At 34.4% G+C, this 21845-nt stretch overlaps 1 protein-coding gene across 2 annotated transcripts; it reads left to right on the top strand.

Annotated features, from left to right (window-relative positions):
* Positions 1-12726: 12726 nt before the first annotated feature.
* Positions 12727-17249, top strand: LOC137745747 (uncharacterized). 2 transcript variants are annotated; one of them, XR_011069723.1, is made up of 4 exons: positions 12727-13622; positions 13991-14153; positions 14695-16402; positions 16499-17249. XR_011069723.1 is itself a non-coding variant. In XM_068485749.1 (3 exons), the coding sequence occupies exons 1-3, from the start codon at positions 12819-12821 to the stop codon at positions 15147-15149; spliced, it is 1422 nt and encodes a 473-aa protein (XP_068341850.1). In that variant the 5' UTR covers positions 12727-12818; the 3' UTR covers positions 15150-17249. The 2 variants fall into 2 exon arrangements, 1 of the variants encoding a protein (XP_068341850.1); XM_068485749.1 differs by having other exon boundaries at positions 14695-17249.
* The last annotated feature ends 4596 nt before the right edge of the window (positions 17250-21845 follow it).

Here is a 21845-nt window from a genome sequence, read left to right on the forward strand (position 1 = left end):
GTAGTTATGGTAAGAGAAATAAAATAAATAAAAAGGAAAAATTTGAAAAGAGAATGATCGGTATAAGAATAGCGACTCTAACCGCTAACCGTTGCTATATTGCTAGCGATTATTCTGGAATACAATCGCTAGATATCTAGCAACTAGTTTCAGGGAAGATCGGAGGAATATACCGATCGTAACATTTTTCCCCCTCCTTTTTTTTTTTCTTTTTCCATTGAATTTCTTTTGCTTAGTGCGTTACTTTATTCAGATGCAAATACCTTTTATATTTATATCCTTAATTTCGAATTTTTTGACATGGATTATAAGAAAATTTTCACAAAAAATACATTTTGTAGAACGTCAAGATGATAGTTTCGTGTCGTGGTATGGGCAAGACGAAAATTTAACAAAAATAAAAAATAAAAAATAACTTTAAATAAATAAAATTAATGGTTTAGACGCAGTCCAAACTCACGCCTAAACCCAAACTTATGCCCACTAGAAAGTTCAAGATGCCGTAAAAGCAGTGGAGGCCCATGAGGTTTAGTGTTTAGGGGCACGTGAATAGTAACACCTTGAGTTCAAGTGTTTAGGGCCGTGTTAATTTTATAGCCGGTTTAATCTAAAAATATTTAGATTCCAATAACTATTGAAAAATTACTAAACCTGACACTTATTAACTACATAAAATTAATTAGTGAATCATAATTACTAATTACTAAACCATAACCTTTAGCTCTATAAAACATTTTACGCGGGAATTAAAGAAAATGTTCACTTGATGTGATTTTCTCCTTTATTAAGCCCCAAAACTATTTCTCGTTAATTTTTTGAAGTTTAAAAATAGAAAGAAAAAATGAAAACTAACAGTGGGGTCTCCCAAACGAGATTTGTAAGTGTCCAAAATCTTTGAAATGTGCAAACTTAATTTTAGGAAACATGTAGTGCGAGTAAAATGACTATAACTTTGGCTTATAAGTTTATAACGAATATTGTAAAAGTTCTCAACATCGATTAGAGAAGTTTGGGTTATAAATCACAATTTTTGTGAAAATTTGAAATTTTTAGCTTTAGGAAATATTTGCATTGGAGTTAAGGAATATACTGGAAGACCTTTGGACGTAATACCGTTTATTAGGTCCTGAAACTATTTTTTTATTGATTTTTTAAGTTGAAAATTTGAGAGTATCTTTAAATTTAGGTTTGTTTAAATATTAATTATAATAGATTTAGCATGGAAAATTACATTTTGCAGAACATGAATATGATAGTTTGTAGTTATGGTAAGAGAAATAAAATAAATAAAAAGGAAAAATTTGAAAAGAAAAGGATCGGTAGATACATAGCGACTTTTGGCCAGACCCGTTGCTAGAGTATTAGCGATCACTCGTTATAAGAATCACTAAATTTATAGCAACTCACTTGAGGGTAGATCGGAGGAAACTACCGATCGTAACATTTTTTCCCCTCCTTTTTCTTTTTCTTTTTCCATTGAATTTCTTTTGCTTAGTGCGTTACTTTATTCAGATTCAAATACCTTTTATATTTATATTCTTATTTTCGAAATTTTTTGACATGGATTATAAGAAAATTTTCACAAAAAATACATTTTGTAGAACATCAAGATGATAGTTTCGTGTCGTGGTATGGGCAAGACGAAAATTTAACAAAAATAAAAAATAACTTTAAATAAATAAAATTAATGGTTTAGACGCAATGCAAACTCACGCCTAAACCCAAACTTATGCCCACTAGAAAGTTCCAGATGCCGTAGAAGCAATGGAGGCCCATGAGGTTTAGTGTTTAGGGGCACGTGAATAGTAACACCTTGTGTTCAAGTGTTTAGGGGCGTGTTAATTTTATAGCCGGTTTAATCTAAAAATATTTAGATTCCAATAACTATTGAAAAATCACTAAACCTGACACTTATTAACTACATAAAATTAATTAGTGAATCATAATTACTAATCACTAAACCATAACCTTTAGCTCTATAAAACATTTTACGCGGGAATTAAAGAAAATGTTCACTTGATGTGATTTTCTCCTTTATTAAGCCCCAAAACTATTTCTCGTTAATTTTTTGAAGTTGAAAAATAGAAAGAAAAAATGAAAACTAACAGTGGGGTCTCCCAAACGAGATTTGTAAGTGTCCAAAATCTTTGAAATGTGCTAACTTAATTTTAGGAAACATGTGGTGCGAGTAAAATGACTATAACTTTGGCTTATAAGTTTATAATGAATATTGTAAAAGTTCTCAAAATCGATTAGAGAAGCATGGGTTATAAATCACAATTTTTGTGAAAATTTGAAATTTTTAGCTTTAGGAAATATTTACATTGGAGTTAAGGAATATACTGGAAGACCTTTGGATGTAATACCGTTGATTAGCTCCAGAAACTATTTTTTTTACTGATTTTTTAAGTTGAAAATTTGAGAGTATCTTTAAATTTAGGTTTTAAATCATTAATTTCAAGTGTTTAAATATTAATTATAATAGATTTAGCATGGAAAATATATTTTGAAGAACATGAATATGATAGTTTGTAGTTATGGTAAGAGAAATAAAATAAATAAAACGGAAAAATTTGAAAAGAAAAGGATCGGTAGATGCATAGCGACTCTAACCCCGAACCGTTGCTATAGTACTAGCGATTATACCGTATTGTAGTCGCTATGTTTCTAGCAACTAACTTCAGGGAAAATTGGAGGAACATACCGATCGTAACATTTTTCCCCCTCATTTTTCTTTTTCTTTTTCCATTGAATTTCTTTTGCTTAGTGCGTTACGTTATTCAGATTGTAATACCTTTTATATTTATATCCTTATTTTCGAATTTTTTGACATGGATTATAAGAAAATTTTCACAAAAAATACATTTTGTAGAACATCAAGATGATAGTTTCGTGTCGTGGTATGCGCAAGACGAAAATTTAACAAAAATAAAAAATAAAAAATCACTTTAAATAAATAAAATTAATGGTTTAGACGTAGTCCAAACTCACGCGTAAACCCAAACTCATGCCCACTAGAAAGTTCAAGATGCCGTAGAAGCAGTGGAGGCCCATGAGGTTTAGTGTTTAGGGGCACATGAATAGTAACACCTTGAGTTCAAGTGTTTAGGGGCGTGTTAATTTTATAGCCGGTTTAATCTAAAAATATTTAGATTCCAATAACTATTGAAAAATCACTAAACCTGACACTTATTAACTACATAAAATTAATTAGTGAATCATAATTACTAATTACTAAACCATGACCTTTAGCTCTAGAAAACATTTTACGCGGGAATTAAGGAAAATGTTCACTTGATGTGATTTTCTCCTTTATTAAGCCCCAAAACTATTTCTCGTTAATTTTTTGAAGTTGAAAAATAGAAAGAAAAAATGAAAACTAACTGTGGGGTCTCCCAAACGAGATTTGTAAGTGTCCAAAATCTTTGAAATGTGCTAACTTAATTTTAGGAAACATGGGGTGCGAGTAAAATGACTATAACTTTGGCTTATAAGTTTATAACGAATATTGTAAAAGTTCTCAACATCGATTAGAGAAGTATGGGTTATAAATCACAATTTTTGTGAAAATTTGAAATTTTTAGCTTTAGGAAATATTTGCATTGGAGTTAAGGAATATACTGGAAGACCTTTGGACGTAATACCGTTGATTAGCTCCTGAAACTATTTTTTTTATTGATTTTTTAAGTTGAAAATTTCAGAGTATCTTTAAATTTAGGTTTTAAATCATTAATTTCAAGTGTTTAAATATTAATTATAATAGATTTAGCATGGAAAATATATTTTGAAGAACATGAATATGATAGTTTGTAGTTATGGTAAGAGAAATAAAATAAATAAAAAGGAAAAATTTGAAAAGATGAGGATCGGTAGGTACATAGCGACTCTAACCCCGAAACGTTGCTACAGTGCTAGCGATTAATGTGGATACAATCGCTAGCTTTTTAGCAACTAAATAAAGGGAAGGTCGGAGGAACATACCAATCGTAATATTTTTCCCCCTCGTTTTTTTTTTTCTTTTTCCATTGAATTTCTTTTGCTTAGTGCGTTACTTTATTCAGATTCAAATACCTTTTATATTTATATTCTTATTTTCGAAATTTTTGACATGGATTATAAGAAAATTTTCACAAAAAATACATTTTGTAGAACATCAAGATGATAGTTTCGTGTCATGGTATGGGCAAGACGAAAATTTAACAAAAATAAAATATAAAAAATAACTTTAAATAAATAAAATTAATGGTTTAGACGCAATCCAAACTCACGCCTAAACCCAAACTTATGCCCACTAGAAAGTTCCAGATGCCGTAGAAGCAGTGGAGGCCCATGAGGTTTAGTGTTTAGGGGCACGTGAATAGTAACACCTTGAGTTCAAGTGTTTAGGGGCGTGTTAATTTTATAGCCGGTTTAATCTAAAAATATTTAGATTCCAATAACTATTGAAAAATCACTAAACCTGACACTTATTAACTACATAAAATTAATTAGTGAATCATAATTACTAATTACTAAACCATAACCTTTAGCTCTAGAAAACATTTTACGCGGGAATTAAGGAAAATGTTCACTTCATGTGATTTTCTCCTTTATTAAGCCCCAAAACTATTTCTCGCTAATTTTTTGAAGTTTAAAAATAGAAAGAAAAAAAAAATGAAAACTAACATTTTCCCCCCTCCTTTTCCTTTTTCTTTTTCCATTGAATTTCTTTTGCTAGTGCGATACTTTATTCAGATTCAAATACCTTTTATATTTATATCCTTATTTTCAAATTTTTTGACATGGATTATAAGAAAATTTTCACCAAAAATACATTTTGTAGAACATCAAGATGATAGTTTCGTGTTGTGGTATGGGCAAGAAGAAAATTTAACAAAAAAAAAAACTTTAAATAAATAAAATTAATGGTTCAGACGCAATCTAAACTCATGCTTAAGCCCAAACTTATGCCCACTAGAAAGTTCAAGATGCCGTAGAAGCAGTGGAGGCCCATGAGGTTTAGTGTTTAAGGGCACGTGAATAGTAACACCTTGAGTTCAAGTGTTTAGGGGCGTGTTAATTTTATCGCCGTTTTAATTTAAAAATATTTAGATTCCAATAAATATTGAAAAATCACTAAACCTGACACTTATTAACTACATAAAATTAATTAGTGAATCATAATTACTAATTACTAAACCATAACCTTTAGCTCTAGAAAACATTTTATGCGGGAATTAACGAAAATGTTCACTTGATGTGATTTTATCCTTTATGAAGCCCCGAAACTATTTCTCGTTAATTTTTTGAAGTTGAAAAATAGAAAGAAAAAATGAAAACTAACAATGGGGTCTCCCAAAAGAGATTTGTAGGTGTCCAAAATCTTGGAAATGTGCTAACTAAATTTTAGGAAACATGTGGTGCGAGTAAAATGACTATAACTTTGGCTTATATGTTTATAACGAATATTGTAAAAGTTCTCAACATTGATTAGAGAAGTATGGGTTATAAATCACAGTTTTTGTGAAAATTTGAAATTTTTAGTTTTAGGAAATATTTGCATCGGAGTTAAGGAAAATATTGGAAGACCTTTGGACGTAATACCGTTTATTAGCTCCTGAAACTATTTTTTTTATTGATTTTTTAAGTTGAAAATTTGAGAGTATCTTTAGATTTAGGTTTTAAATCATTAATATCAAGTGTTTAAATATTAATTATAATAGATTTAGCATGGAAAATATATTTTGAAGAGCATGAATATGATAGTTTGTAGTTATGGTAAGAAAAATAAAATAAATAAAAAGAAAAATTTTGAAAAGAGGGGGATCGTAAAAAGATAGCGACTTTGATTCATTACAATTGCTAGGGTACTAGACACAATCGCTAAAGTGCTAGCAACTCCCTTCCGAGAGGATCGGAGTAAAATACCGATCGTAACATTTTTTCCCCTCCATTTTCTTTTTCTTTTTCTTTTTCCATTGAATTTCTTTTGCTAGTGCGTTACTTTATTCAAATTCAAATACCCTTTATATTTATATCCTTATTTTCGAATTTTTTGACATGGGTTATAAGAAAATTTTCACCAAAAATACATTTTGTAGAACATCAAGATGATAGTTTCGTGTTGTGGTATGGGTAAGACGAAAATTTAACAAAAAATAAATAAAATAAAACTTTAAATAAATAAAATTAATGGTTTAGACGCAATCCAAACTCACGCTTAATCCCAATCTTATGCCCACTAGAAAGTTCAAGACGCTGTAGAAGCAGTGGAGGCCCATGAGGTTTACTGTTTAGGGGCACGTGAATAGTAACACATTGAGTTTAAGTGTTTAGGGGCGTGTTAATTTTATAGCCGTTGTAATCTAAAAATATTTAGATTCCAATAAATATTGAAAAATCACTAAACCTGACACTTATTAACTACGGAAAATTAATTAGTGAATCATAATTACTAATTACTAAACCATAACCTTTAGCTCTAGAAAACATTTTACGCGGGAATTAACGAAAATGTTCACTTGATGTGATTTTATCCTTTATTAAGCCCCAAAACTATTTCTCGTTAATTTTTTGAAGTTGAAAAATAGAAAGAAAAAATGAAAACTAACAATGGGGTCTCCCAAAAGAGATTTGTTGTCACATCCTGACCCGGGGGGGACCACTTCCCGGGTCCGCTCCACCACCGTAGCACGATATTGTCTTCTTTGGGCCCCGACCACGCCCTCACGGTTTTGTTTCTAGGAACTCATATGAGAACTTCCCGATGGGTCACCCATCCTAATGCTCTCGCGTGCTACTCGCTTAACTTCAGAATTCTCATGGAACCCGAAGCCAGTGAACTCCTAAAATGCCTCGTGCTAGGTAGAGATGGGAATATACATATAAGGATCACTCCCCTGGACGATGTGGGATGTCACAATCCACCCCCCTTAGGGGCCCGATGTCCTCGTCGACACACCACGACCAAGGTTAGTCTCTGATACCAAAATGTCACATCCCGGCCCGGGGGGGACCACTTTCCGGCCCCGCTCGACCACCGTAGCACGATATTGTCCGCTTTTGGCCCCGACCACGCCCTCACGGTTTTGTTTTTAGGAACTCAAACGAGAACTTCCCGATGGGTCACCCATCCTGGGAATTCTCTCGTGCGCTACTCGCTTAACTTCAGAGTTCCCATGGAACCCGAAGCCAGTGAGTTCTCAAAAGGCCTCGTGCTAGGTAGAGATGGGAATATACATATAAGGATCACTCCCCTGGGCGATGTGGGATGTCACATTTGTAGGTGTCCAAAATCTTGGAAATGTGCTAACTTAATTTTAGGAAACATGTGGTGCGAGTAAAATGACTATAACTTTGGCTTATAAGCTTATAACAAATATTGTAAAAGTTCTCAACGTCGATTAGAGAAGTATGGGTTTTAAATCACAAATTTTGTGAAAATTTGAAATTTTTAGCTTGAGGAAATATTTGTGTCAGAGTTAAGGAAAATATTGGAAGACCTTTGGACGTAATACCGTTTATTAGGTCCTGAAACTTTTTTTTTATTGATTTTTTAAGTTGAAAATTTGAGAGTATCTTTAAATTTAGGTTTTAAATCATTAATTTCAAGTGTTTAAATATTATTTATAATAGATTTAGCATGGAAAATATATTTTGAAGAACATGAATATGATAGTTTGTAGTTATGGTAAGAGAAATAAAATAAATAAAAAGGAAAAATTTAAAAAGAGGGGGATCGGTAAGAAGAAAGCGACTTTGATGGTATACAATTGCTAGCGTACTAGGAAGAATACAATTGTTAGCGTACTAGCAATTCTTCCTGAACTCAATCGCTATCGACTTAGCAACTCCCTTCAGGGAGGATCGAAGGAAAGTATCGATCGTAACATTTTCCCCCCTCCTTTTTCTTTTTCTTTTTCCATTGAATTTCTTTTGCTAGTGCATTACTTTATTCAGGTTCAAATACCTTTTATATTTGTATCCTTATTTTCAAATGTTTTGACATGGATTATAAGAAAATTTTCACCAAAAATACATTTTGTAGAACATCAAGATGATAATTTCGTGTTGTTGTATCGGCAAGACGAAAATTTAACAAAAATAAAAATAAATAAAACTTTAAATAAATAAAATTAATGGTTTAGACGCAGTCCCAACTCACGTCTAAGCCCAAACTTATGCCCACTAGAAAGTTCAAGACGCCGTAGAAGCAGTGGAGGCCCATGAGGTTTAGTGTTTAGGGGCATAAATAGTAACACCTTGAGTTCAAGTGTTTAGAGGTGTGTTAATTTTATAGCCGTTTTAATCTAAAAATATTTAGATTCCAATAAATATTGAAAAATCACTAAACCTGACACTTATTAACTACATAAAATTAATTAGTGAATCATAATTACTAATTACTAAACCATAATCTTTAGCTCTAGAAAACATTTTACGCGGGAATTAACAAAAATGTTCACTTGATGTGATTTCCTCCTTTATTAAGCCCCAAAACTATTTCTCGTTAATTTTTTGAAGTTGAAAAATAGAAAGAAAAAATGAAAACTAACAATGGGGTCTCCCAAAAGAGATTTGTAGGTGTCCAAAATCTTGGAAATGTGCTAACTTAATTTTAGGAAACATTTGGTGTGAGTAAAATGACTATAACTTTGGCGTATAAGTTTATAACAAATATTGTAAAAGTTCTCAACATCGATTAGAGAAGTGTGGGTTATAAATCACAATTTTTGTGAAAATTTGAAATTTTAGCTTTAGGAAATATTTGCGTCGGAGTTAAGGAAAATACTGGAAGACCTTTGGACGTAATACCGTTTATGAGCTCCTGAAACTATTTTTTTTATTGATTTTTTAAGTTGAAAATTTGAGAGTATCTTTAAATTTAGGTTTTAAATCATTAATTTCAAGTGTTTAAATATTAATTATAATAGATTTAGCATGAAAAATATATTTTGAAGAACATGAATATGATAGTTTGTAGTTATGGTAAGAAAAATAAATTAAATAAAAAGGAAAAATTTAGAAAGAGGGGGATCGGTAAGAAGTAAGCGATTTATCCAAGTATAATTGCTACCATACTAGCGATTTTTTGTGAACTGAATCGCTATTTTTTTAGCAACTCTGTTCAAGGAGAATCGAAGGAAAATACCGATCGTAATATTTTTCCCCCTTCTTTTTCTTTTTCTTTTTTCATTGAATTTCTTTTGCTAGTGCATTACTTTATTCAGATTCAAATACCTTTTATATTTATATCCTTATTTTCAATTTTTTTGACATGGATTATAAGAAAATTTTCACCAAAAATACATTTTGTAGAACATCAAGATGATAGTTTCGTGTTGTGGTATGGGCAAGAAGAAAAGTTAACAAAAAAAAAAGAAGAAAACTTTAAATAAATAAAATTAATGGTTTAGACGCAGTCTAAACTCACGCCGAAGCCCAAACTTATGCCCACTAGAAAGTTCAAGACGCCATAGAAGCAGTGGAGGCCCATGAGGTTTAGTGTTTAGGGGCACGTGAATAGTAACACCTTGAGTTTAAGTGTTTAGGGGCGTGTTAATTTTATAGCCGTTTTAATCTAAAAATATTTAGATTCCAATAAATATTGAAAAATCACTAAACCTGACACTTATTAACTACGTAAAATTAATTAGTGAATCATAATTACTAATTACTAAACCATAACCTTTAGCTCTAGAAAACATTTTACGCGGGAATTAACGAAAATGTTCACTTGATGTGATTTTATCCTTTATGAAGCCCCGAAACTATTTCTCGTTAATTTTTTGAAGTTGAAAAATAGAAAGAAAAAATGAAAACTAACAGTGGGGTCTCCCAAAAGAGATTTGTAGGTGTACAAAATCTTGGAAATTTGCTAACTTAATTTTAGGAAACATGTGGTGCGAGTAAAATAACTATAACTTTGGCTTATAAGTTTATAATGAATATTGTAAAAGTTCACAACATTGATTAGAGAAGTATGGGTTATAAATCACAATTTTTGTGAAAATTCGAGATTTTTAGCTTTAGGAAATATTTGCGTCGGAGTTAAGGAAAATATTGGAAGACCTTTGGACGTAATACCGTTTATTAGCTCCTGAAACTATTTTTTTTATTGATTTTTTAAGTTGAAAATTTGAGAGTATCTTTAAATTTAGGTTTTAAATCATTAATTTCAAGTGTTTAAATATTAATTATAATAGATTTAGCATGGAAAATATATTTTGAAGAACATGAATATGATAGTTTGTAGTTATGGTAAGAGAAATAAAATAAATGAAAAGGAAAATTTTGAACAGAGAGGGATCGGTAAGAAGATAGCGACTTTGATTCATTACAATCGCTAGTTCTTTTGCAACTGTCTTCATTGAGGATCGGACTCAAAGTACCGATCTTAACATTTCCCCTCCCTCCTTTTATCATGAAATCAATAATAAATTCCCCTCTAAAGAAATCAAAGTTTACCGAGTACGCCCGGTGCCGTATTTAGCTCTTTTTTGGGATGCTCCGGAGCACCCAATATTTTAGGTAACTCTGCAATGCAATAGCTAAAACATCCAGACTATCGAGTACTTCGAATCACCTAAAAAATTTAGGGCTTCCAATACAACGTAACTGAACTCATTGATATTTAACATGCCAGTGATGGAGCTCCTTACCTAAATTTATTTTGGTGGATGGCCTATAAGCCCGATAAGCTATTGTTGTACCTAAGAAAATGAACTTATGAAAGCTCGTTCTTGTTTCACACCAAAATGGAAAACAATTAAGAAGCCATTTACAAATCTAAGAAAATGAGTGCCATGTTTCTCTTCATTTTGCACATCAATAAATTCCTCTGCAGATCCCTCTTCGTGTTTTTAATCGATTTTTCGAGATTTATCACCATTTTTTTTTTCTCAATTCTTGACACCAAACTAGTCTCTCATGTGTGAAGCAGAAGTGCCTGTCCGTTCAATAGCAAGGGTGGAGACCTCAAACAATTTTCCTATGTGAAATTAAAATAGTAGTAATAAAGGGTTACTTAATACTACGGTTTTGTGAAATTTATCTTTACTTGTAAGTGAGAAGTTTTAGGTTCGATTCTCACCAAAGGTAAATTTGAACCATATTATTGCTAAGCAATTATGAAGCTAAATCCAATCTTTAATGTAGATATTATTGTTTATAAAAAAAATGTAGTAATAAAGGAAAAGAGACATCAGGACGAGACCAATTGTCAAAATCATTTGTTAACGAGAGGAAATCTCTGTTTTTGTAGGAGAATAAAACAGGAGAAGTAGTTAATGTGAGTAAAAGAGAGACAGGAGGCTGGCACTTTCCTTTAAGTTGCATTAAGATAGGAGTTTTTAATGTTAAAGAACCTCGGCTGATGGTTTTCCAACTTCGGCTGATGTGGACTGGGTGAGAGGCTTAGAAATTGTTTGACAATGTTTTAAAAATGATTAAAATTGGTTTAAAAAAAACATTTTTGGGTTTCAAAAGTATTAAAAATGTTTTTTTTTTTTTTTTTTTTTTGTAAAAATCACTATTTATATGCTTATTGTAGGAAACATTTCAAATACTTTTTCAAGATTCATTTATATTTTTACTAAAAATTGATTCCAAAACATTTTTCACATAAAATGTTTTCAATCATTTTAAAAGCAATTGCAAACGAGCTTTATACGAAAAAGAGACATCAAAATGGTTGGGTCTAGAGGCAGCCCGGAGACAAGGTGAATAAGGCATACGTTTTAGGCCTTGCTTTAAATTAGGCACCGTACTTTCTTCATGTTCTCATTATATATGTAAAAAATTCATCATTTATCTCTTATTCTTAGAAATCTAGTATGATGCACCTCCAATTTATATTATTGTGAAAAATATCACATTAAGGTACTAAATTAGAAAGGTCTCATTTCATTTTCGTATTAGGTCTCAATTTGCAACGGAACGTCTAGTTGTATCTTAAATTAGATATCATACATACGTTACTCATGTGCTTTAACATTTTCCCATGATTATTTTGAGATATCGTCACCTTATCATCCTCATTTCATATAACTCGTTCTCAATGTAAAATTTTTGTGTTCACTTAAAATACCCTCACATAGTACTATTATTACACGTGTTATAATGTGGTTGATGATGAGACCGATCTGCCCCATTACTAGAGGAGGATGTACATTGGGATGAAGGTCCCAGGACCACCCGGGGTTCGGAAAATATTCATGTGAAGATCTTCTGAGGACCCTTTGAATGTTTGGTACAAGTCCTTTTTGTGCAAACCAAGTAATTGATGTAATATCTGCTAGGCATATCTCGACAAGTTGTGTAGACAACACACGCCAAATTCTCTTGATACTACTCAGATTGCTTTGGCATGTGTCAATATCTGTATACTTGTGCGCAACATGGGTTGGCTGGCAACACGCCGAACAATTATTCGACGCAATGTCTCAATAAATAAACTAAATTTTTTTTGCGCACTTCACACTCTATTTCTATCTTAAAAATTTTAATTTTAAACACTAAAACCCCCAAAGTTCAAATCCTAAACCTACACATAAGAATGGTTGAGATGCATAGCAAATGAAGTCCATTCTCGTGGAATTGGGAATTTGGGATAGCTAAGAAATTAATTGGGCCTTCAAGATTTCTTTAATGCAACATCAAAGCAACCACCTACCAAACAGAGGGCAGATAGAAAATTAATGCAAAATTCACCAATTTGCGTTACAGTTCTTACAATCCCAACTCTTTATAATTTATGCACTATATTGTATAAAATCCCACCACCTTGACTACTACTACTACCACCACTGCCACTACCACAACCAACTAGGCTTTTGAAAATGGCTGAGCAACCAAAAGGCCGGGCAGTTGGTGCCATGGAGAACAGCTGGTGCCGGGCGGTCCCCGGCGGCACGGGCATAACGGTGCTAGGTTTTGACATATCCAAAGCCCCGGATATGGTCAAATACCAAACCGCTCTTCACAAACTCCAGAATGCCCACCCAATCCTCAACTCTAGGCTCCATACCAATACCAAAGCAAACACATTCTCCTTTGTCACATCCCCTACTCCTTTTGTCCAAATCAAAACATTGGACCTCTCATCAACTTTGGAAATCCTTGAAACCCTCTCAAACCCTAGCAACAGTTCAGTCTCTCCCTTCCATCTGATCCTTGAGTATGAGCTCAACCAAAACACTTGGACTAAAACTACTTCGTCGTCATCGTCGTCTCCGCCAAATGATCATGACATGTTCTTTGGAACCATCTACACCCTACCGGACGCCAAGTGGGTGGCAGTGATGAGGTTCCACGTGGCAGCATGCGACCACACTACAGCTGAGACTATGCTGAGAGAGTTGCTTGGGTTCTTGACGAGTGCTGATGATGGTGATGATGGTGGAGAGGGGAAAGGGATAGTGAAGGAAACTGGGAATAAAGGGGAGGCCAATTTTGGAATTGAGGATCTCGTTCCTGCTAGGGTTGCTAAGAAACCCTTTTGGAGTCGTGGGGGTGACATGATTAGTTACTCTCTGAATACCGTCAGGCTGTCAAGTTTGAAATTCAAAGACTACAAATCAGTTAGATCGTCCCAGGTGGTGAGGTTTCAGATGAATCAAGATGAAACGAAGAGGATTCTCACTGTAAGTTTTATATGTATATAGATATGCATGCAGCCTCAAATTTTCCGTCACGCTTGTAATGAGTAGTACCGCAGCTACCGCTACTAATTTACAGTAGCTGATAGAGTGTTGATATTTCTAAATATCGATAAATTAAAAAAATCTAAAAGAAATTTGTATATATAAAAAAAAATAGAAAGTGTAGAATGACATTTTTAGACTATCAATAACAGCAGACTATCAATAGTATTGTATCAAAGTATACTCTAACATTGTAGATGAGTACCGGTACCCAATAACTCTATCATTTATATATATAAGGTTTTTCTTTGGTCAAAATATATAGAGTTTGTTGAGACCCTTGTGTTATATGAAATCAAAATTTGTAGGGATGCAAGGCCAGAGAGATTAAACTATGTGGAGCATTGGTGGCTGCTGGATTGATTGCAGCAGATAAATGCTCGAAACCTAATCAAAAGAAGAAGTATGGAGTGCTGACACTCATTGATTGCCGCTCCGATCTTGATCCAGCTCTTTCAATTCACCACTTTGGTAATTCACACTACTCTCTCAGTGATCTTAATCATACATAAACGTACAGACAGTAAGAGAGGATTTTCACAAAACAAGTACTTTGTTATCGTAACAACTCTTGTGTCATAGAAGTTGTTCTAACATGTTATGATTATCTATAATAAATCGAAGGCATGAAAAGTCATAATCCTAGCTAGACATGTTTGGGTTTGTGTCTGGTATACTTGACCTATCTATTTGTCCTTGCGAGGGAGACTTGACAGTAACTTGGTTTGCTAAGAGTACTCAATAAATTAATAGCAGCATATCTAGAATTAATGTATGAGATGGCATCTTGAAATTGAATTTACACACATGTCGCTGACCAATCCACTCGTGTCACATGGCACGAGCAATCTCACATAAGTTTTTCTCGTGTGATATGATGCTACAAAACATATATAGTTACAAAAGGTCGTACTGGATGAGAACTCTATGACTTGTTTTTTATTTAGACCATACAATTCTAGGATTTTTCTACCCGTGATGGTAATAAAGAGAACTACCGTTTGACCTTCAGGGAATTACCACTCTATCATCCCCCTCGTCCACACCATAAAAGGAGGAGAAAATCTATGGGAGCTGGCCAAGAAAACCTACACGGCCTTTGCAAACTCCAAAAAGAACGACAAACACTTCACGGATTTGGCTACCCTGAGCTTCGTGATGTGCAAGGCCATCGATAACCCGGCCTTGACCCCATCATCTTCACTGAGAACATCATTCATGACAGTGTTTGAAGACACGATCATTGATGATTACAATGACATACAGCGAGAGCTGGGAGTAGATGACTACATCGGCTGCTCTTCGGTGCATGGCATTGGCCCTTCCATTGCGGTTTTCGACACAATAAGGAATGGAAGGTTGGACTGTGTTTGTGTGTATCCAACACCGTTGCACTCGAGAGAGCAAATGCTGGAGCTGGTTGATAACATGAAGAAAATTCTTGTGGATTGTGACAGCAAGAGATAAGCTTAAGAGTGTGTGGCCAGGTAGTAATATTATTATTGGTTATTGAAGGGTTTTATGTGTTGGCAATATTCACATCAGAGTGCCATGTCATCAAGAGTTTGTTGAAAGGTTGTTAGATTGATAGAGTTGGTTATTGCTGTTATGCTTGTTATATCTGTTAGCTTTGGAGCTAAGCTTCGTACTCTATATAATTGAGTGATGAATCATATTGTAATTGATTCAAGTCTTTGGATAATAAAGATCATTTCCCTTCTTCTCTGTTGGCTCCCTAGCTCTTCATCTTCTCAATTCTTCACTACTCTTTAATTTTTTCAATGTAGTTAACATGGCATCAGAGCCATCAGGCTCACGCCATTGATTCTGGTGGTTCCGTATTTTTTTTAATTAGATTTCATTTTCTAGTTTTATTTTCTCTTCAGATTTTCTTGAATTTTCATCAAGTTCTTCGGTGTTTCCTTCTTCACTTTGATCCCTGAATCGGAGAAGGAAGCAGAATCAATTTCTTACTCAGTTTTTGTGGATGTGAATCGGCTGAGAAGGAGCGTTCTTTTGGAGATCCTTGGTGCCACCAACGTGTTCCAGGCGGCTCTGTTTCTTGAAGGGGTCCATACTCTCGGGAAGTAGAATTGCTTGGCGATTTGATATGGGTTCATCTTTTTCAAGAGAAATTGCAACCCAGACGACGACATCAACAACTTAATCCACATAGGGATCGAATTCGGGTTCCAGAGAGATGAAGCTTTGATCATTCCCAACTGGGTTTTGGAAGTTCGATCAGAAGTTATCACATAGGCTCTCAACAGAACAACAAATGCTTAGTCGCATGTGTTATTTCATACTAAAATTTGTTCTTGCCGGGTTCCAAGAGCAAGATTTTCTAGAAGATTACCTTCTCCTTATTCAATCCAACTCCCACCTCTATCTCACCGTCGCTTATCTCAATCAGATCATTGACATGCACGGATACAAGAAGATCTACAAAGTTCCTAAGAAACGTTTGAGGGACGCTGTGAGTTCGTTGTCGTTTGACCGACTTCTGCTGATTGTGATCAAAACAGAGGTGAAGATCTTCATTCATATATTTTCTAGTTCGGGTACAGATTCAAGGTTCGCAAAATTGTCAGGTTCATTCATATCTTGCACTCTATGTGTTTGATGGAGTGTCGCAGTCCAAGTTCTTTGCTTCAAATTGCATAATTGTTAAAGGTTGATAGCCATAAGTGTTGAAATCATGGAATTTGTAGATAAATGAGGTGTTTGTTGGGATAGAGAGGCCGATAGCCATTTCCCTTTTATGTTCCACTTCAGAAAGGCCGATAGCCAAAAGTGTGTAGAATTCTTGCTGCGAGGTGTTTGTTGGGATAGAGAGGTCGATAGCCATTTCCCTTTTGCATCCCACTTCAGAAAGGCCGTTAGCCAGAAGTGTGTGTAGAATTCTTGTTGTGATTTACTTACGAAAATTAAGATTTTATTGCTTTAGAAAGGCCGATAGCTAGAAGTGTTTGAAGGGTTCTTGCAAAGATTCAATTTGAAGTGTTTAGAGTGTTGATACAATGGTGGATTCAAGTGTCAAGATTGAAGGGTTGTTGGGAATGTTGACTGTAAAACTTCAGGATGATAATTTTGTTAAGTGGAGCTATCAATTCCAGTCACATAGTGAAGACAAGAAATACAACTAGACAGAGACGTTTTGAAAACTAGGCTGATTAATTGATGATGGGAGCAAAGGATTAATTGATAATGCAGATGCATGAAGACACCTTTAAACACCAAGAACAGAGGATTAATTGATGATGGGAGCAAGGCTAGGAGTACATGGACAAGAAGGATTTCATTGTTCTGCATTTCTCAAGCACTCATACAATCTCAAACTGGAAATCCGAGTTGAGATTGAGGGGGCATGTTGGCAATATTCACATCAAACTGCCATGTCATCAAGAGTTTGTTGAAAGGTTGTTAGATTGATAGAGTTGGTTATTGCTGTTATGCTTGTTATATCTGTTATCTTTGGAGCTAAGCTTCGTACTCTATATAATTGAGTGATGAATCATATTGTAATTATTCAAGTCTTTTGATAATAAAGATCATTTCCTTTCTTCTCAGTTGGCTCCCTAGCTCTTCATCTTCTCAATTCTTCATTGCTCTTTAATTTTTCCAACGTAGTTAACATTACGTGTGTGCTGAAAAAATTGAGTACTAAACCATCTACATAAACTGAAGTTTGTATGTTTTTCAGTTTATGATGCAGCACTTGTTCTATATATGCTGGCATAATTATATATGATTTGCGTTTGTGATCTTTATCTATAAAATTCATTGAACTGATTAGCTCGCCATCCATCGTACGTGTTTCTGCTAATACTTGAACAAGTTCTCGTTCCATGTCGTCAGAGGCGAAAACTTCCATGAAATCACTAAAGTTAGCCGGTCAGCTGTATCGTTCACATCCTGAGGTAGTTCCTTGTACAAGCAGCTACAACGCCACTTTGACATTTCGTTATATCACAAGATGGTATAACGACGTATGCAAAATGAGAATCCTGGAAACGTTAAGAGCTACAAAATCTAAACATATAGGCTTTGTTGAATGGTATTTGGACGACGTTGCGACGACTACCGTTTGACTTGTACGTTATACTGAAATAGAGGTAGAATGCTCTAACAAAACTTCTCACAAATTGAAAACTAAACTTACAAGAAAAAGAAAAAAAAATACATGATCTGAAAAGGCATAATAGTCTCGCAAAGTCCAAATACTTGTACAAGCCATCCGCAACCCTTAATTTTTAGGGAAGAATCCCAAATAGCTTCGTTTCCGTCTATTCGGTTGCCACAAAAATAACAAAAGGGCCGGGAAGAGATGAGAACGGCAGCGACAAATTATTTGTTTCTTTTCCTTTCTCATCGTCAATTTATGCATTTTGTATGTTCTTTTATTCCGTTTTCTTTAAATGATTCATGCGGTTCTGATCAGAATCCTTCAAGAAATAACATAGGCCTGAACAAGCGTTGGTAGGTAAATTAAAGAATGTGACGATGACACCACTAATATTGATGTAGAATTAAAATTGGGAATTGTTATTGGCAGTCCAAAAATTTCATTCTACACTCCAAACTTTCTATATTTGGAAAGAAAAATACATTTTTGAGAAGTGTAGAATGAGATTTTTGAAGTGCCAATAACACTTCCCTAAAAATTAAGAAAACATTTACCTGCAAAACGTAAACCACTCTGTATAACATGGAATGGCATGAATTTTTTTTCTTTTGAAACAGGATGAGTGGGAATCGCACTCCAACACGCAATGTGAGCTAGAATTAGAACTAGCGATAGCTTTGACATATCACGCTAAATGCCTATATTACGACGACTTGTCACCGTACATCCTTTTCTTCGCCGATACCATCAAATACCAAGCAATATGATACAAAATATCCAACCCATAATATTTCTTGAAATCTTTCATAATCTCAGTTGCCTTTAATAGTTGGAAGAAATTTGCTCAATTAGAATGGATGACACCACTTTTGATGATATCATGCCACCCTTCCGGTTCAGTGGCGAAGCTACGTGAGGGCGAGGAGTGGCGGCCGCCCCTCCCCTCGCTGGAAAACACGCCTAGGAGCATTGCTTTAGCCCCTCCACTCTTGCCGAAAGTGAGAATTCCCGCTCCGGTGATCTGGTTTCTGCAGCAGGGCTGGGTTTGTTTTTTTTTTTTTTTTAGATTTGAAAACGAAATCTTAAAAAAATTAACAAATAAAAAAAAAGTTGTTGTAGAGCAGCGGAACTTGCAAAGAAGATGAAGGCTAATCAGTTTGACATTCCCTATACCAAATAGCGACAACTGAAGAAAAATTAAACCCAAAAGAAAACTCTTGCATCGATTCATCTCCACCATAAAATTGATGCTCATCATAGCTCTCATTGTCGAAATGAAAAATGAGCAGACCCTCCCCTCTCACGGCCGAAGGCTCCGCAACACGTTGTAGAGCTTTTAGATCCCGCCCTAAAACGCCCATTCTCCTAGAGTACATATCTTATACAAACACACAGTTTAATTCCTGTGCAAAACATGATAGGCAATAGCATCAATTGACATAGGATAAGAACGATTAAAACTACAAAATAAAAAAATAAAAAATCCCAAATTATTGTCCATGGACAAGTTAAGCAGCGGAATGAAGAGGTTGTCGGTGCTGGCTTGCTTCAACGGCGAGAGTTGGACGCCTCTGCTTCTAGCGACGACGCTTTTAGTCTCCTAATTATGGTTTTGGTGGAGATGGTGGAGGTCATTGGCATTGGGGTCGCCAAAGAAGGAAGGGATTGGGCAAGGTGTATTCGGGGGCCACAGAGAAGAGGCATTAAGGGTGATATCTAAAGTGGTTGCTAGAATAGTAGATATGTTGTTGTTTGGTTAGACGGTTGAGAATGACAGTTGTCGTAATTTAATTGGGCCATGAAGTCTAGTGAGTAAAATTGGTACTGAATGGTGAGTAAGTATTGTCCCAAGTATTGTCCTTTATCTTAAACTCTCACATTATCTAAAATATTGTATTACTTTTAAAAAAATAATGCAAATATTGTTTAATGCTTATTTTACGATAAAAGAAACTCATTTAAATCCATCTGTGCTCCTGCCTAGATCTCGTCTAGGCGCCTAGCTACAAGACCTCAGTCCGCTGTCTAACTAGCGCCTAACGTTTTTTAGAATCTAATCCTAGCCAATGTAAGCATTTACATTGGTTTTGATATTACCGCTCACAACGGCTTTGGTGGAGAGACTATTTTTTGCTATGAATATAGACTCAAAACTTTGCACTCTCTAATATAAAAACAACCGGTTCGATTGAACTTTGCACTCTCTCTCTCTTTCATTCTCAATGCCGAAGGCTCAAATTGAAGTAGCCGTTCTCTCTCTCTCTCTCTCTCTCTCTCTCTCTCTCTCTCTCGAATCTTAGTCTCGAACCTCAAATTCGGCCACGAGTCCACGACCACCCTCTCAAGTCTTCCTCCACCATACCGATTGTCTCCAAGCTTGCGTTAACCTTTTCTTTTTGTTAATATTTTTTTTATATGTATTTTGTTTTAACTTCTTAGAAAGGTTTCACAACCTTGAAAAGAAAAACTCTCACATTTTGCATATTCTTAACACACAACCCATTTGTCAAGCCTATCTAAAAGGGTGGGGGAGGCGGCTGAGCCTCATAATGAGCTAACAATAATATGGTTCTAATACGCCTGGAATCGAATCTAAAACCTCTTACTTACAAGTGAAGAAAAATACTACTAGACCGTAATATTAAGTGACTTCAATTTTGAGATTTGAACCATTATTTTATTTACTATTTATTAGCGTGATTGTTTCACACTTCCTAAATCTCTCCGTAATCTAAAAGAATAGGTTCATTGCCTGATGATTAGGTTCACCCTAAACCCTAAATCTTCTTGATTAGGTCTTTTTTTTTTTTTTTTTTTAGTCAACTTCTTTATTAGGTTAATTATATGGAAGATATCTTGGTGTGCACTGAAGACAAATTGACTAATATACTGTATATTTGTGTCACATGTATTGGTGATCTCCACATTTATTAGAAAGATAGTACAAATAAACAGTAAGTATAGTATTACTCGAAAATGAATGAAATCACTAGAAGTTCTTTTTACAACATTGTCCAAATCCTTTAAATCAAAGTTTAATTTAAAACGAAACTGAATTTTCTTCATATATATATACAACATACTTAACTGATGTTATGGTCCTATGTATGGTCACACTTACATGAGAGCGATACGTGGATAAGAAAAGGATGAACATATCATCACGGCTTTGGAAAATGAATTATTTGGAACCCATATGAATTTGAGATATTGGAAGAAACTGAAAATAAAAACTTCTTTATCTAAAATGGTCTGTGAGATTTGAAATCGATAGAATTTGTCCTTACGTTTGTCCACCATCAATCATTTTGATGATTCCGTGAAAAATCTACATTAAATAAAGATAAAATAACAAAAATACTCAATTTTTGTCAAATCATTTTAGCCTATTGTTTATTAAATTGAGGGTAGTTTTGTCATTTTAATATTTATTTAACATAACTATTCACGGAAAGACCAAAATGATTGATGATGGACAATCTCATGAACCACTTGTATTGATTTTAAATCTCAATGACTAAAATGAAAAGTTATGCAATTCTCAAAAACCATTTTAATTGAAAAACCGAAAATAAATAATGACGATCTCATTCTATGCCACACCCATATCCCGTCAACTCCGTTAAGATTGAGTTCCGATGATTTTTCATGGATAGGGGTCTCATATAATGGGTTAAATCATTCCCATGTCCATATAATTGTATATATGATGGTGTACGATCATTTTGAAGTGCTTATACAATTGTCACAGGAATCAGACATAAAAGGTAAAACTTAAATATTGAATGAATTTTGGTGTATAGAATACACTTGTCACATTGTGTATCATCTCACGTATTTCATAATATAAGTGGAGATTAACACCACATGACGGTGTGTTGAGTGCAGTGGTGAAGCCACAACAATGCAAGGAAGTGTGGCCACACCTATATTATTGAAAATCTCTATGAAGAGGGAGGAATTTGCCCCTCCGAATATGCACATCAGGTGTTTGACGAAATGTTTTCTTCTTCATGTCGGCAATTTTGGGCAAATAT

The sequence above is a fragment of the Pyrus communis genome, chromosome 9 (genome assembly GCF_963583255.1).
Source record: "Pyrus communis chromosome 9, drPyrComm1.1, whole genome shotgun sequence".
Taxonomy (NCBI): Eukaryota; Viridiplantae; Streptophyta; class Magnoliopsida; order Rosales; family Rosaceae; genus Pyrus; species Pyrus communis.

Coding starts and splice junctions, on each gene's coding strand:
- LOC137745747 (XM_068485749.1), top strand. CDS start 12,819: ATGGCTGAGCAACCAAAAGGCCGGGCAGTTGGTGCCATGGAGAACAGC. Junction 13,623..13,990: donor AAACGAAGAGGATTCTCACT/GTAAGTTTTATA, acceptor CAAAATTTGTAG/GGATGCAAGGCCAGAGAGAT. Junction 14,154..14,694: donor TCTTTCAATTCACCACTTTG/GTAATTCACACT, acceptor TTTGACCTTCAG/GGAATTACCACTCTATCATC.